At 43.6% G+C, this 14200-nt stretch overlaps 2 protein-coding genes across 6 annotated transcripts in view; one reads left to right on the forward strand and one right to left on the reverse strand.

Annotated features, from left to right (window-relative positions):
- HOOK3 (hook microtubule tethering protein 3) overlaps window positions 1-5611 on the forward strand; it is an 89075-nt gene extending 83464 nt beyond the window's left edge. For all 5 annotated transcript variants that reach the window (XM_062609769.1, XM_062609771.1, XM_062609773.1 and 2 more), the window contains one exon: window positions 2789-5611. In XM_062609769.1, the coding sequence (XP_062465753.1) occupies window positions 2789-2804 (16 nt within the window). In that variant the 3' untranslated portion in view covers window positions 2805-5611. The remainder of the gene's footprint in view (window positions 1-2788) is intronic.
- A 4214-nt stretch (window positions 5612-9825) lies between these two features.
- KCMF1 (potassium channel modulatory factor 1) overlaps window positions 9826-14200 on the reverse strand; it is a 47394-nt gene continuing 43019 nt past the window's right edge. Inside the window, exons 6-7 of the mRNA XM_062609776.1 lie at window positions 13638-13941; window positions 9826-11966 (exon numbers count right to left, since the gene is read on the reverse strand). Coding sequence (XP_062465760.1) covers window positions 11705-11966; window positions 13638-13941 — 566 coding nt within the window. The 3' untranslated portion in view covers window positions 9826-11704. The remainder of the gene's footprint in view (window positions 11967-13637; window positions 13942-14200) is intronic.

Consider the following 14200-nt stretch of genomic DNA (forward strand, 5'->3'; position numbering starts at 1 on the left):
TTCATTATGCATTTTTAAATTATAGATTCTATATAGAGATTATAGTTCTCACAAAAGATTAGTAGGCAGGAGAGGAAACCTATTTCCTGGAGGTATCAGTGATTTCAAGAGAGAGTTTAAATCTTGTATTTAGCAGTATCAGTGAAATCTTGGAATAATTATAAGCTTGACATTGTAAGGCCACAGTTCTTAGAATTTATACTCAGCTTTTTATTCTGTAGCTGTAAGAGTTATAAAAATGCAAAGTGGTGTTAATACAGCTTTGGAAGATGCTATCTTGAAAGGCTTCTCTAAAACATCTAAAGGAAACACCAGGAGGAAGACATAGAATAGGGGCAGAAAGAAAAACAAACTTCAGCAGTAGAAGCCAGTGAGTAATGAATTTAGGAAACATGCGTGAATAAAAATCTGGAGTCAGTTACTTCAAAGCAGAATATTGGCAGAAATATTTGTTCGTGTTAGACTTGAAAATGAGTAGACTCTGGTAGCTTTGGTGATTGTGTTACAGAATCCTGCTTACAGACAGCAGATTGTTGACTAGAGAAAGCCTGGACCATTTTAGGGTCAAATGTAGTCTGAACAGGAAAAAAGTAGTTGCTCAGATAGGTCATGTGGCTGGGTTTGGTTTGGGGTTTTTGCATCAGATCTGACTTGTCTGAGCAATTGTGTTGGTTTTCAGAGCTGGCTTTCACAGGTCAGTGAAAAAGGCTGATATCCGTTCTGAAGCTTTGATTTGTTGAAGTTGTCCCAGTCACTTCTGTGTGTTGAAAAAGCACAAAAGGACAGCAAGAAGTTAAGATCTTAAGGGGTGTATAATCACTTGTTACTGGTTAGACATCTGCCTGCCACATCCGTCTACTTGTAATAAAGTAGAGCTAATCGGATGATGCACTGAATATTGAAGGGAAACACTTCACCAGGAAATAATCCCCCAAGATAGTAACAAGCCTTCACTTAGAGCTGGAAGATTTTGGACTGGCAAGGCAAGGAAGTAAGAGAATATCACTCCTTTATAGAGACATCATCTGCTGCATACACTGCCTCTTTCTGCAGATGCTGCAGGAATAATGATAGATTCTGCTGAGTGAATTAATCCTCACATCTTGCATTTCTGTTGTCTTCTGAAGTGCTGCTGCCTCAACAGTTAGCTTCAAAATATATTGATTAATTTTGAGGAGTTGTCCAAGAGAACAAAAGTGACAGATGAGCAAGAAAAAGGGCATCCCTGAAAGAGAATATACCGTACTGAATTTAGGAGACCTCTCAAAAGTACTATTAATTCAAAGAGAAGCCTACAATATCATTTCTGTTTTATGTGCAGCAGGATGCGTGAAGTGCTATTAAATAATAAGTCTGAACTCAGTAATAGGTGAGACTAAAGGAGTAGACTCTGTATTCGTTTATGAGCAGTAGATAGATACATGCTTAGGTAGCTTTAACTTTTAATTTTTTATAGACTAACTACAGTAATCTTCATATTATTAATCCTGAACTCTGTAACTTTATGCTCCCAAGCAGTGCCAAGCAAGCTTAACATACAGTGATTACTCAGAATACACCTTTGCAGTTTGCTTTGAATGTGTTACTTTTTAATGTTTTTATTCCATTTGATTTATGTCTGCATGTTTCTGTGGGGTTCTTTACAGCTATGGTTAGTATTCTGGGTCGGTGAATGAGGAGAAAAAGAGGGATACAGGAGCTCCAGTACTTGTAGCAGAAAGATATTTTGTAGTAAGTCCTTGAGTTTAGTTATAAATATTCTTCCCTTCCTACTTAACCTTGGTTTTCCTGTCACAGGACCTGTTCTTAGAATCATTTTTGACCAGTGCAATACTAGGGAGAAGTGGGAAGAGAAACAGTTTACATGCTTTGAATTCAGTCTGGTGAAGCTATTTTGCTCTTTGTAGTGTCACAGTGAATACAGTGTGAAAATGAGAATGAGCAGATTGTGCTGTGCCTTGATGTGTAGGGCTATTGGTGTTACTTGGGGAAGCTGAAAGCACCGTAGCTGTGTTAGTAGAGCATTCTGTTCCAGTTGCATTGGCCAAGAAAGAGGGTGCATCAAAAAGGATGGAGAAATATGCCAACCTCTCCAATTCTCTTCCAAACCTATATTCACTTCCACAGCATTGTGGCCTGCTCTGTGGGTTGCTCAGTGGCTCCTACTTAGCTTATTTTAACGAGAATATGTATCATTTTCCTGCAATTCAAACTGGTATTTACATGCATGAACAGAACTTGCCGGTGTAGTGCAGCAGTGATGCTCTTGTAGTGTCACACACAGAATAAGATTTGATGAAATGCAAACACTTAAAATCTTCAGTGGTGTTCAAAGGCTCAGGCAGAGTCATTACCGCCCTGATTGTCTTTTAGTGTCTAACCATACACAGTAGTGGGCAGGCATCTTTGACTATATATTGCTTTGGGCTTTTGACTGTTGTACTTGAAGACAAGCAGGAGTGCCTGAGACTTCTTCATCACCGTGTAAACCTAGTTTCCATTGCTGTGTTAGCTGAGAATGGTGCCCTGAAGGACTTTAATCAGACTTGTTTAAATTTGTTTGAATTGTGTCTAAATGTACATGTTGTTCAAGGCTGTTTTGTTGTTCTTTCAAATCATTAGCAACCAGTTCATTTGAAGAGTTGCTCTGGCAGTGATGAATTTGCCAACTATAAGTAGAGACAGCCTTACTGAACTGCTCTAAAAAATACCTGTTTTCTCTGTTTTTCTTTTTAACAGTAATACCTTATTTGCTTTTTAACTTTCTTCTTTATTCTTTTATTTGCAGTGATGTGGTTGCATGACCTGCAGCATTATTATAACAGGGACTGTTCAGTGCATGACTTGCTTTTCTGTCCAGACTGCATAACCAAAACTTAACCAGTTCTACACTTAAGACTCATGGCCATCTGATTTCAAAGGGAGATCTACTTGCAGAGAAGCTTACCATCCCAGGGAGTTGGCTTTCCCATTTCCTGCTTCCGTTTACTCTTTCTCTTCACAAAAAGTCTCCTATGAGGCTAGAAGAGAGGAAATTCAGAACTCGACAGGAGCGTTCTGCAAACTGACAGAGCACTGTCAGCTCTCCATTTTACTTCTGCCTGTCCACTCTGTTGAATTCTGATTAACAGTATTAACACACAGAATTCCTGCAACAGTTTCCTGTACTGAACTACAAAAATCCAGTCTTAAGATTCCTAAAAATGCCTTTTGGTTACTGTTAAAATTTCAAAGCGCCTGCACCCTTAAAGGATCCACTTTGAGTCTTTACGTAATTAAAGTAAAACAAAGGAGGTGTTTTACCAAGAGAAATGACTAATGAATTGCTGCTTGGCCATCCCATCTTCCTTAGAAAACGAGGCAAGGTTCATCTGCAGATCTCCAAGCCAGGCAAACTCCCTGGGCGGTATTTTGTTCGTAGACACTGCCTGCAGCCTCACTATGTATATACACAGTAGTTTGTGGCCGTTGTATTTTTCTCTCTACATTTTAGCTGTGTTGTCAGTTTCTTCCAGAAATTTCTTTTTCTTTTCAATCTGTGTACAATTGTTAAAACTATCTGAAGAAAGAATGGAATGGAGAGAAGTACGAAAGCCGCCTACACTTGCAGTATTATGCAGACTGTCCTTGCCAGTTTATAATTTTTTGGGTCGTTTATCTTTCACCTGTACTATTTTTCTTTCTTTCTTTCTTTCTTTCTTATCGCAGTCTTAGCTATTTAATTTCCAATTGCACTAGCTTGGCTGTTCCTTTGTATTACGAATTTTAGCTAAAAGGTTTGCCATATATAGACAGTGTAACTCAAAATGCTTTGTACTGCCTGTATTAATTTAAAAAGCTGCTTATTTAATATTCTTAAATATCTGCACATTTGTACTACTGTATCTTTGTTTTGTATTGGGCATCCAGTACTGGCAAGATTCAGAAGACGAGGGAGTGCTGTAGTGTTGTATGTTAAGAGGTTTATTGTGTAGGAGTTAGTCTGTAATGAATGGATGTGGGGGCTTTTAAGCCATAGGACTTGCCAGAAAATCTAAAGTCTGAATGATGAATACTGTAAGTGGTTTGGTTTAAGTCCAGTTCTAGAGAAACCCCATTCTTGCTCACTTGGATCTTAATCCTGCAAAAACATAAACACATATGTACTCTGCTTGTTCTGCTTATGCAGGCAGTAGCACAGCCACCCCCATGCTGAGAAGCGTGCCTGCAGGTCTCTGCAGTCACTTCTGGTTGCAGAACACAGTGCAAGCCTCATAGCTTCATCCCTGGCCCAGCAAGGGAGGCCCTGGGCTGAGCTGTGTGTTCAGCCCTCGGGGTCCTGATGCCCTCTGTGCCACCACCGTTGTGCAGAATGACTTGGGGAAGGACAGATCGTGTCCCCCATGGCAGGGGCTGTGCCAGGTGGCACAGGGAAGGGCTAGGGGGAATGGGCTTCAGGCACACCATACAGGAGAGGGGAGGGAATAAGCATTAAGATCCCAGTGAGAAGTGCGTGGTGTATTCTCTTCTGGATCCCACACCGGACAGGGGAGCCAGTGGCTGCCAGGTGCTGTGGCTGACAGTGGTCCGGAAAGATTTCCGGAGGGGGATATGTCTCCCAGTCCACCAGGACCTGGGACAGTGAAGTCTGATGTGACCTGCAAGCAGGATCTTGGGTTTGGTGGTGACCAGGAGGGTATTCCTGCAGCAGAGAGGCAGCAGCACTTTCATCAGACTGAGTCCAGCAAAGCGCTGAAGGATTTGTCTTTCCAGGTCCTCACCACTGACCCCTTGTTACGTGTTGGGACGAGTGGAAAAACTCCTCTTTGTTGGGTGTTAGGGCATGGATTGTTTCTCATTTCCAAGTACTGCTCGGTCTGGGACCGCACCAGCCCCACAGCAGGCTGGGTGCAGATCCCGGGTCGGCGCCATGCGGGGCGGGAGGGGATGGCTGTTTTCATGCACCCGCCTGCACGAGCGTCCCGATAGAGCCGAGCGGTACCTCATTTCTCCAAGTGCTCTGTGCAAATTAGAGACTAAGTATCAGTTGTTCCTGAGCCTGAAGACATTTGTATGTTAGTGTTTAGCTTGACTGAAGTTGTCTGAGTTCATTCATACAACAGAGATGCCGGGTGGAGCCAGCAGCTTTCAGCAAGTGAGCTGGCCACGTGGGTTGGGTGAGCCAAGCATCTCTGTCATGAAGTGATGGTGAGCTCACAACTCAGAGGTGATCTCCAGCATGTCTCTGATATACTAACTTCGTTTGTGCTGCATAGAAAACTCTTACTTTCTTAATAGCAGCTTGTTTGACAGTCCTGAACTAAGTGTTGACCAATTGTCAAAGTAACTGTTTGTGAAGTTGCCAGTGATATATTTTCTGTAAAAGAGTTGATTCCGAGAGTTCAAAACATTAAATTCCCATTTCAGTTCATCCACGATTTGTGTAACTACCAGATTGTCATGGTAGCAGCATTAATATACATATGTGTATATAGAAAAAAAATTGTCAGTGATGTTCATTGGAATCAAAAGGTTTAATATTTTTTCCCAATCAAATCCACTAATGCTTCCAAGGTGACAGAGTGTACAGTTGTTAAACAAGTTGTAAATAAACGCTTATATAAAATGTAAATCCTTGGTTTTTCTTTACTTGGTAGTTGGTTACAAATAGAGGCCAGGGCACACACAGTTCAACCATGGCACTGTGGGTTTGAGCCTGCAGTGCTGTTCTGCCCTATGAGGTGCTGGGGGCTGCTGCAGCCAGTCATCCATAACAGGGTCCGCTGTGGAGTGAGAATAACACAGGTAATACAAACCTTGCCTTTCAATGCAGTTAGGATCACTTGGGATGCACTACACGACAGCTTTGGGGGGTGGGGGAAATGGACTCTCTACCGAGCACATCTACATCTGGGCTGCTTCAGTGTCCTGGTCAGCCTGATTCTGGGATACACCAATGGCATCACGGGCAACGGATGGTGGATGCTGTGCTGGAAGGCATCCCACCAGGGTGCCCATCGCAGCAGGAACTGCCTGGCATGGTTTACCTCTCAAAAGCCAAGGCTAAATGAGTCCCTCTTGCTGAGGGAAGTTTCACTACCTGAGTATCCAAGACAAGGATGGGATGGGACATTGCTGATACAGAGAGAAAGAGAGCTCTTGAAAGATTCCAAGTCTAGCTAAAGAGGAGATGTTGCTTATTCTGCACAGGGTGCTCATTTGTGCATTTCCACAAATCAAGCACATCCCATGCCATCTTCTTCATTAGATTTATGCGCAAAAGTTACGAGGTAGTATATGGCACTTACAATGATTATAATGATGAGATCGCCTTTAATCTACAGTCATTGGATCTTAGAGTCTCTCTTTAAAGGCACAATAAAGTTTCATTTTACTGCACGTGTTCTGTGAGTGAGGGTCTCTTATTTCAAGGGGGTGGGATTTTCAGTACTATAACGAAGGCAGTTCCCTTCAGGACACCTTTAAAGTTAGTTTCATTTTCCAACTTCTCGCTATCAAGATACATGTCCTTTGTCTGAGGATGTTCTCATCCTCTGGGGTCCTTTGTTAATTCAGTCACCAGGAGCTGAAGACAAGGCAGTTTTTCTAAGCCTTGACAGCTATTTACATAGTGTCTTCTGGGGTAAATATCAACCTTCCTGCTGCAAACCCATCACCACTCTCCACAGACCAGCCCCTTTACTGTCAGGTATGTGGGCAGGAGGAGGCCATGCTGGACATTGTCAGTTGTGAGAGAGGGCAGCACCCCACAGGAAGTAGATAGATAGATAGATCCTGCAGCCACGCTTCCCCTGTATGGTGCTGGGGCCGAGCAGCCTTGCGGGGGCTGCTCTGTAGAGGGACAAAGAGGCCAAAGCCAGGAGGATTCCCGCCATGGGCTGCGGCATCTCTGTGGCAGCAGTGGGAGCATCAGGGGTGAGGTGCTCACAGGCTGTGGCCTGTGCTCTCCTGAGCCCTAGACAGCGTAAGGTGGAGGCAGGAGTCGCAGGGCCTCAGCTCCTGGTGGTGGTGATTCATTCACCCTCGGTTACCACCCCCATTCCCCCACACCATTGCTCTTCTTCGCCTTGGTCATTACTTAGGTGCCGCCTGCCTCTGACTGCACCCACCCTCCTCCCTCTGCCAGCCTCTCCTTCCTCTTCCCCTGCACTTTCTTTTCCTTCCCTGGCTCCCTCTCCCACCCACCAGTGCAGAGAGACCCACACAAACAACCCTCGTTCCTCACCCCCACCCCATCCTTCAGGCTCCCCCACAGCAGCTCCCAAGGCCGTCGTCACCACCCTCCAGCATTGACCCTTCCCCATGTCCCACAGGGAGCATGAGGACTGTGCCCCCCCTCACCCCACTACAATTGCTGGTCCAAGAGGGAGGACGCAGCATTGCGGGTTGTCTTCTGCTGGTCCCTCTCCTGTAAACCCCACAGCTGCAGGGGCCCTGCTTCCTGTAGCCTCAGTATTTACGGGTGGCACCAGCCATTGCTGTGTTAAAAAGGAGGGAACACAAGCCAGAAGCTGCACAGTTCCTCTTTTACATCTTTTTCCCCACAAGTAACTTTGAGCACTGGGCTGTGCAAATAAATACCCAAAATTAACCCTTGTGCACACAGATCTGTGCAATACAGCAGAGCTCAGCATGTTGGTAACCCCATGGGGCACCCTACAACCACAAGTGGTCAGACAGCACTGTTGCAGGGAAGGCTGTAGGAGGTCGTCTGCAGTGTCACTGCCCTTCAGCACAGGACAAAACATGGCAGCGAGGGCTCCAGCAGTGCCAGGCACATGCACACAGCACCTCTGCCTCCAGAGCTGAAAGCATGAAATGGCCTCCAAGCAGCCCCGTTGTTTGGCACCGTGGGCTGGTGCAGAGGTGAAGGTGAGGTAGGTCAAGGGAAAGGAAAGGAAGACTGACTGATGCAGTAGGACACAGAGATAGTTTCTGGGCCAAGCTCCACCATCCGCAGCACTCTGCCAGCACAGCTGCAGGCCATAACCCTTCCTGAGGCAATGGAGAGGAAGAGAAAGCCCCCATCCCAGTCGCAACCAACCCTCACCCCCACAAACATTGCAGGGAAACAGCGAGGGCAGTGATAGCAACTGCAAGGGAAACAGGAGCAGGATCTGAGGTAAAATGCGTTGTTATCATCACACCAGTTTGTGTGCGCCTCTGGGTCACTCACTCTAACAGAAGCAAGGGGCAGACCCCTGCCTACCACAGATCACAAACAGCATGGTGCAATTCCAAGTCAGTTTTCCACAGTCAGCTCGGAGGACCTTGTTCCCTTCAAACAAGCCTGCATATCCCTTCAACTATAAAGTATCAGCACTAAACATGGGCGCTTCTGTCCCCCCTCTTCCCAAAGGCCCTCTGCCCGCTCGTCCTTGTTTGCACAAGGCTGACACCAAGGAGAGCTGGCAGCCACCAGTGAGAGCAGGATGCTGTGTCAGCAGCACCATGCAGAACGGCACCCAGCCCAACCACATCCCCACCGGAGCCTCTGCGTGGGCTCCCAGCTGCTGCACTGGGAGATTACAGACACGCACTGGTTTCTGTACTGGGTTGATGCAGGTTGCACCACACTCCAGCAACCGCAGAAGTCCCAGGAACAGGGTGCAAGGACCATCAGGGGACTTGGGCATCACCCTTAAGGAGAGATTGTGGAAACTGGGCCTGTTAAATCCAGAGAATAAAAGACCACCAGGAAATCTCATTAGTGCATACAAATGCCCGGAGGATGGTGCCCGACTTTTCAATGGTGCCCAGTGACAGGACAAAGAGCAATGGCCATAACCTAAAACGCAAGAAGTTTCACCTCAACATGAGGGAGAACTTCTTTACATTGAGGGTGTCAGAACACTGGAACAGGCTGCCCAGGGGTTCATGGACTCTGCCTCTCTGGAGACACTCAAAACCTGCCTGGACACGTTCCTGTGTAACCTGCTCTTGGTGGCCCTGCCTCGCCAGGCAGCTGGACTGGGTGATTTCCAGAGGTCCCCTCCAACCCTAACGATTCTGTGACTGTGAAGCACCAAGGTCCCATTTTCTGGCATGGGTGTGCTCAGCGTGTGCTGCAATGTAGACTTTGTTTTGTGGAGGGGGCTTTGTTCTTTCACACGGAAAAGGCAAAACACCTGAGCCTATGTCTACTGCAGCCCTGACAACCCTGAAAATAAACATGAATGTCTTGGAAGTACCCCCAAAACAGTTTCCTGACCAAGCTTACTATGAAGAAAAACTTCGCTGCAAACAGAACTGGCAAACTACTACACTGAACACTTCCCTGGTGGCTATTTCAGTTTGTTTCTAAACCTAAAAAACCCAAAACACATCCCCCCACACCCCCCAAAAAAACCAACCCACACCAAAATAATCCCACTACCACACACACACACACAGAAACAAACAAAGAAAACCCCCAACACCAACTGAAGACTTGCAAGAGTGAATGTGATGCACAAAAATACCTTTAAATCCAAGCTGGCATATACTCAACCTCTAAGTAAACACAGATAATACGGGGTTGCGTCCTCTCCAAAGCAAGTGGAGTGCAGTGTGCAAGTCACACAAGCGTCCTCTTGAGACCACCCATACACCAGTTCCAAATGGCAACACACTGAGGAGAACCTACTTGAAACGCATCTTGTTCCATGCAAACCTGAATTCACCTACTGATGAAGAGCTCAGGATTACATACTTCATTGCCGGCCAAAAGCATGAGGGTTTAAAATGTGGCTATGTGAATCACAGCTGGAATTAAAGACAGCTGCAGAAGTTTCTGGAATAAGAGTGTCTAGATAATACATCAAACCCAAAGAAAATCAACTGAACAACAGTCTTCAAAATGCTTTATTGAACCGTGTGTCTTATTGTAATGTGCAGAAGATGTGTTTGAAAAGACTACAGCTTGAAAAATTTCTGCAAATCCTCAACAATCAATAAAAAAAGTCCCTACTGGGGGTAACTCTCAGGATAACCAGAGGCCTCATGTAAAGTTTCTCTTGAAACATTGTCTGTTCCAGAGGCTAACAGAAAACAAAGCCAGTACTGCTGCTCTATGTGAAAACAATCAAGATTTGAGGATTTAAAAGGAAAAAAAAAACAAAAATACTTAAACTTCAGCCTATGGGGTTGGTTCTTTTGCTGCTGTTATGTTGGATTAGCATACACATCACAGTTCTGCTGAGAACACTATCTGGTGTTCAAGTCTGTAGATTTACTCTAAAACCCTACCAATGCTGCAGAGATGGAAGGATACATAGAAAGAGAGAGGGGGTGAGGTGAGGAAGATCTGGGAAGACACCATTATGATATGAGCCTAGTTTAAATTTTCATCAGAAGCTGTGTGCATTTTGGTTTTAATAATCTAACTTTATATTCAAAAAATCCACCAAAGGAAAAATAAAAGTAAAGCCACAAAAAGAAAAAAAAAAACAAAACAAAACCAAACCAAACATACCCATTCTGTCCTTGCCTTGGGGCTATTATAAAACTTCTATGCACAAGAACACCATACTCTCCTTTTGCAAACCAGCAGGGTTAAAAGTATAGGCATGTAGGTGGCACGATTCAACTAAAAGGCTTTTTCAACTTTTTATACCAGCAAAAATAACCAAAAGAAACAATAAATAAAAGATGCTAAAGTTAGCATTAAGAATTCAATTGTAGTATTTTGACAATCTGGGAATCCGAATCCTTGAGCTCTCCTGATACTGACAGGTCTCTGCAAACTATGAAGCAAATACATAAATAACTCAAAACATGATTGAGACTGTGAAAGGCTTTCAAAAACTAAAGACAACATGATCCAGGTTAACTTTTTTTTAAAACAGTGAATATATGAATTGTCTACACCTGAATAAAACATATTTAACAATGAAAAAATTCTAACAACCACAAACAGGAAAAACTTTAAACAAAAGTGAACATCATTTGATTTCAGGGCACACAAAAGCCCCTCGCAGTAGCTTCCAGCAGTGGCCTTACTGTTGTTCGGTCTCCTATAGGTTCATAAAATGAAGTTAAACTCCACACTCAGGTGATGGCTAACAGGGCAACATAATGGTCACATACAGCAAAACACCATGCCCTGGTCACAGCAATATATCCCACTGCAGAGTTTCCATCCTGTGCGGGAACAGCACATAAAGATGCCATTCTGTCATGTATTATTCAAAAGCTACTTTGTGGCCATAAACAGCTAGTCAGCACTAACCTTTTTGTCATGTAACCTTTGAATAATGGGAAAGCTTTGGGTATTATAATTTTACTCCTCGTGTTTAAATTTTTGAAATGACAAGGTCACTAAAACTCATGCACGCTGCAAAAAACATCATGCAGTAGTTAAGGTAAACCATCCAAGCAGTTTTATTCATTAATATTCATAAATACACACAGCAGCTTCATTAGAGATTTTTTTTTTCTCTTCAGTTTGAATGTGGAGTATTAGGAGAGCCTTTTGCATGTCAAGGTACAGGACACAGAGCTTTTTGCTCTGCACTGCAGCCTACATTTACCTGCTAGAAGTCAAAATTAGTTAAGTGGAAGTGATTATCATATATATTCTTTTCTCTCTTTCTTTTTAATGTACACAATGTAACAAGAGTGACAGACCTGAAATTACAATCACCAAAACAAACCCAAGATAGTTGTTGTCCACTTTCATTGGCAAATACAGCACAGAGGACATTGTCTGCAAAGTGGGATGTCATCAAAGAGGAGGTGGAGGAGGCTCATTTCCTTTATTACTCTCTTTTAAATTTAGGTTTTCTAAAGCAACATCTAGAGGCATAATATCTACACAGCCCATAGCACCAAAATCTGCAATCTCCCCCCGCTCATCCTCATCTGAGGAGGAACTTTCTTCCTGCATCAAAGTGGACAGTAGAAGCTCCTGAACAAACAGGCTGCAGTCTGCCCGTTCACTTTCCATTGACTGACGCTCCACTTCTGACATCTTCGGATCATTCAACCTGTACAGCAGCAAGGGAAGAAGACAGGCAGTTGGTGAAAGCCCATTTCCCCGATGACACTACTGACAGGTGCCAAAAGGCACTTGAAAACCACTCCTTCAGGAAAGTCCTGCCTGCTCTGGCAACCTCCAACACCTCAGCACAACAGGCATGCATGTAACCAACCACCCCTTCCCTGCTGCTATCATAGCATTCAAAGCAAAGCCCAAAGCTAGAGGGAAGTAAGAAATTATTCCTGAGTTTTCCTGGTATGCAGAAGGTGAGAGCTGCTGTGATTTCCTAGACACTCATTATGTGCCTCTTTTTGTTTCTACACCAACTTCTAATTTCACATATGCCACAAAATGAATTACTCCATGTGTAAAGCCTAGGGATTCTCAAAAGCACAATGCAAAGTTTATTCCACTTCTCCTGGATTAGTGTGGCCCGACAGGCAAGGAAATTCCAACTCTGGAAGTCACAATCTGTGAAACTTACAGGTATTTTGATTAAGTCTCTCAAATAATAATATGAGTTTCTGCTATTGGTTTGCGTTTAGATAAAATTTTTATTAACTGAAATCCAAGTTTCTTGACACAGCTCTGGAAACAATATCAAACAGACAAACAAGACCATGTACGGGGCAGCATGGTCGGGGAGATGAGGAGAGCATTTTTATTTCAGGCCAACACCCAATCTTCTGAAAGAACTGGAATGACACAGTGGGTGACTCCTCTTTAGAATAACCCTGGGAAGTATAATTTCTAAACCAGGTAAGTATTCTGTTAATTAACAGCATCCCTTATTTTCTTTGTTATCCAGTCTTTAAAAATAATTAATATAAAAACTGAAAGTTGAAAAGGGTTTATAACTGAAGACTGATTTTATATTAAACAATGCTATCTCTGATTCTCCATTACAGCTCAAGTCTACATGGTTGTATCACTGGAAATGCACTTGTTTTGTTGGAAGCAGTAGCGGAAACAAGTACAATTTTTTTAGAAACTATTCCTTTTGCTCCTCTTGAAATTGAGATGCAGCAACCAGTGTTTACCCATTGCGTAGGAGCAGACAGACAGTACATTTAAAAAGATGTTAACAAATGCGAACAAAAGCGCCTACATTGGCTGCAGATTTGATGAAGGATCTGGCAGAAGTCCCCTGCCAGGAGTCACAAGTAACTTACTCAGCCCAATCACAAAACCAGCCTCCTTTTCAAGGTCTGCAGAAATTTATACTCGAGCCTAATTCTTTAAATGCATTCCTAGGTGCATCAAAAGTAGTACCAGCAAACCTGTAAGACTGCCTCTTCTTTTCACAAATACTAGGCCACCACAGGGTATTCCTGCAGCCAGCTCCTGGAGTTGGCTTTTCAAAAGTAGAATAATGCCCTTCCAGCCAGCTATAAACTGCTACTGTTGGATATTAAATTATCGGTTTCACTTTCATGCTAGAAATGTGAATGAAGCAAGTTTCATGTATCACATGTTCTGTGAGCACTGCTGGTGTCTACTGTGAATGTATTCCATATGATTGATTAGCTCATTAACTCTAGGATACATCTGATCAGACACTGCTTTACTACAGCATGTGTCTAACACTTCAGTTTCATTGAGCTATATGTCTCTAACAGAACCAAGGCAAACAGAAATGGTAAAAGGTAAATACAAGTAAATAAACAGAACAAGTTACCTCATGAGAAGAAACTGGGAATTCTGGATAGTCTGCTGACTGTTTTCTGTGTTAGATGTGTTGGTGGTTGTTGTAGATTGTGTCATAGTGGTGTTAACATTGATCGTATTGGTGCGTCTAGTTGCATTGCGTGCAGTCTCCAGTTGTTGCCTTGCTGCCTGCGCATGTTGTCGTTCCAACTGCAGTTGCATTTGCAGCTGCTGTAACTGAGAAGCAGAGGGACCAGAGGAGTTGAGCTGTCCTCCTGCAGAACGCCTCACACCTGATAGCTGAGATAAAAGCTCTGCCAGGGAAGAGAAAGTTTCTGTGATGATAAATAAGCATTACACAATGGAATGAATATACCCTTCATCAATTCCTTTTCTCAATCAGTAACATCAAACAACAAACAATTCAAAAGAGCCCGTGAAGCTCTAGAAAAAAAGTCCTAGCATTAAAGGTCTCAAAGGGTAAGGAAGATTCAGACTCGTTTATGTTGATCTCTTTCAAATAAGTCAAGAGTTTAATGCCCTCAGAATAACAGGTGAGCCAATCTATAAGGAACGCCTGGAAAATGATGCCCT

The sequence above is a fragment of the Pezoporus occidentalis genome, unplaced genomic scaffold (genome assembly GCF_034315485.1).
Source record: "Pezoporus occidentalis ecotype Australia unplaced genomic scaffold, CSIRO_AGI_Poc_V1 ctg140, whole genome shotgun sequence".
Lineage (NCBI taxonomy): Eukaryota > Metazoa > Chordata > Aves > Psittaciformes > Psittacidae > Pezoporus > Pezoporus occidentalis.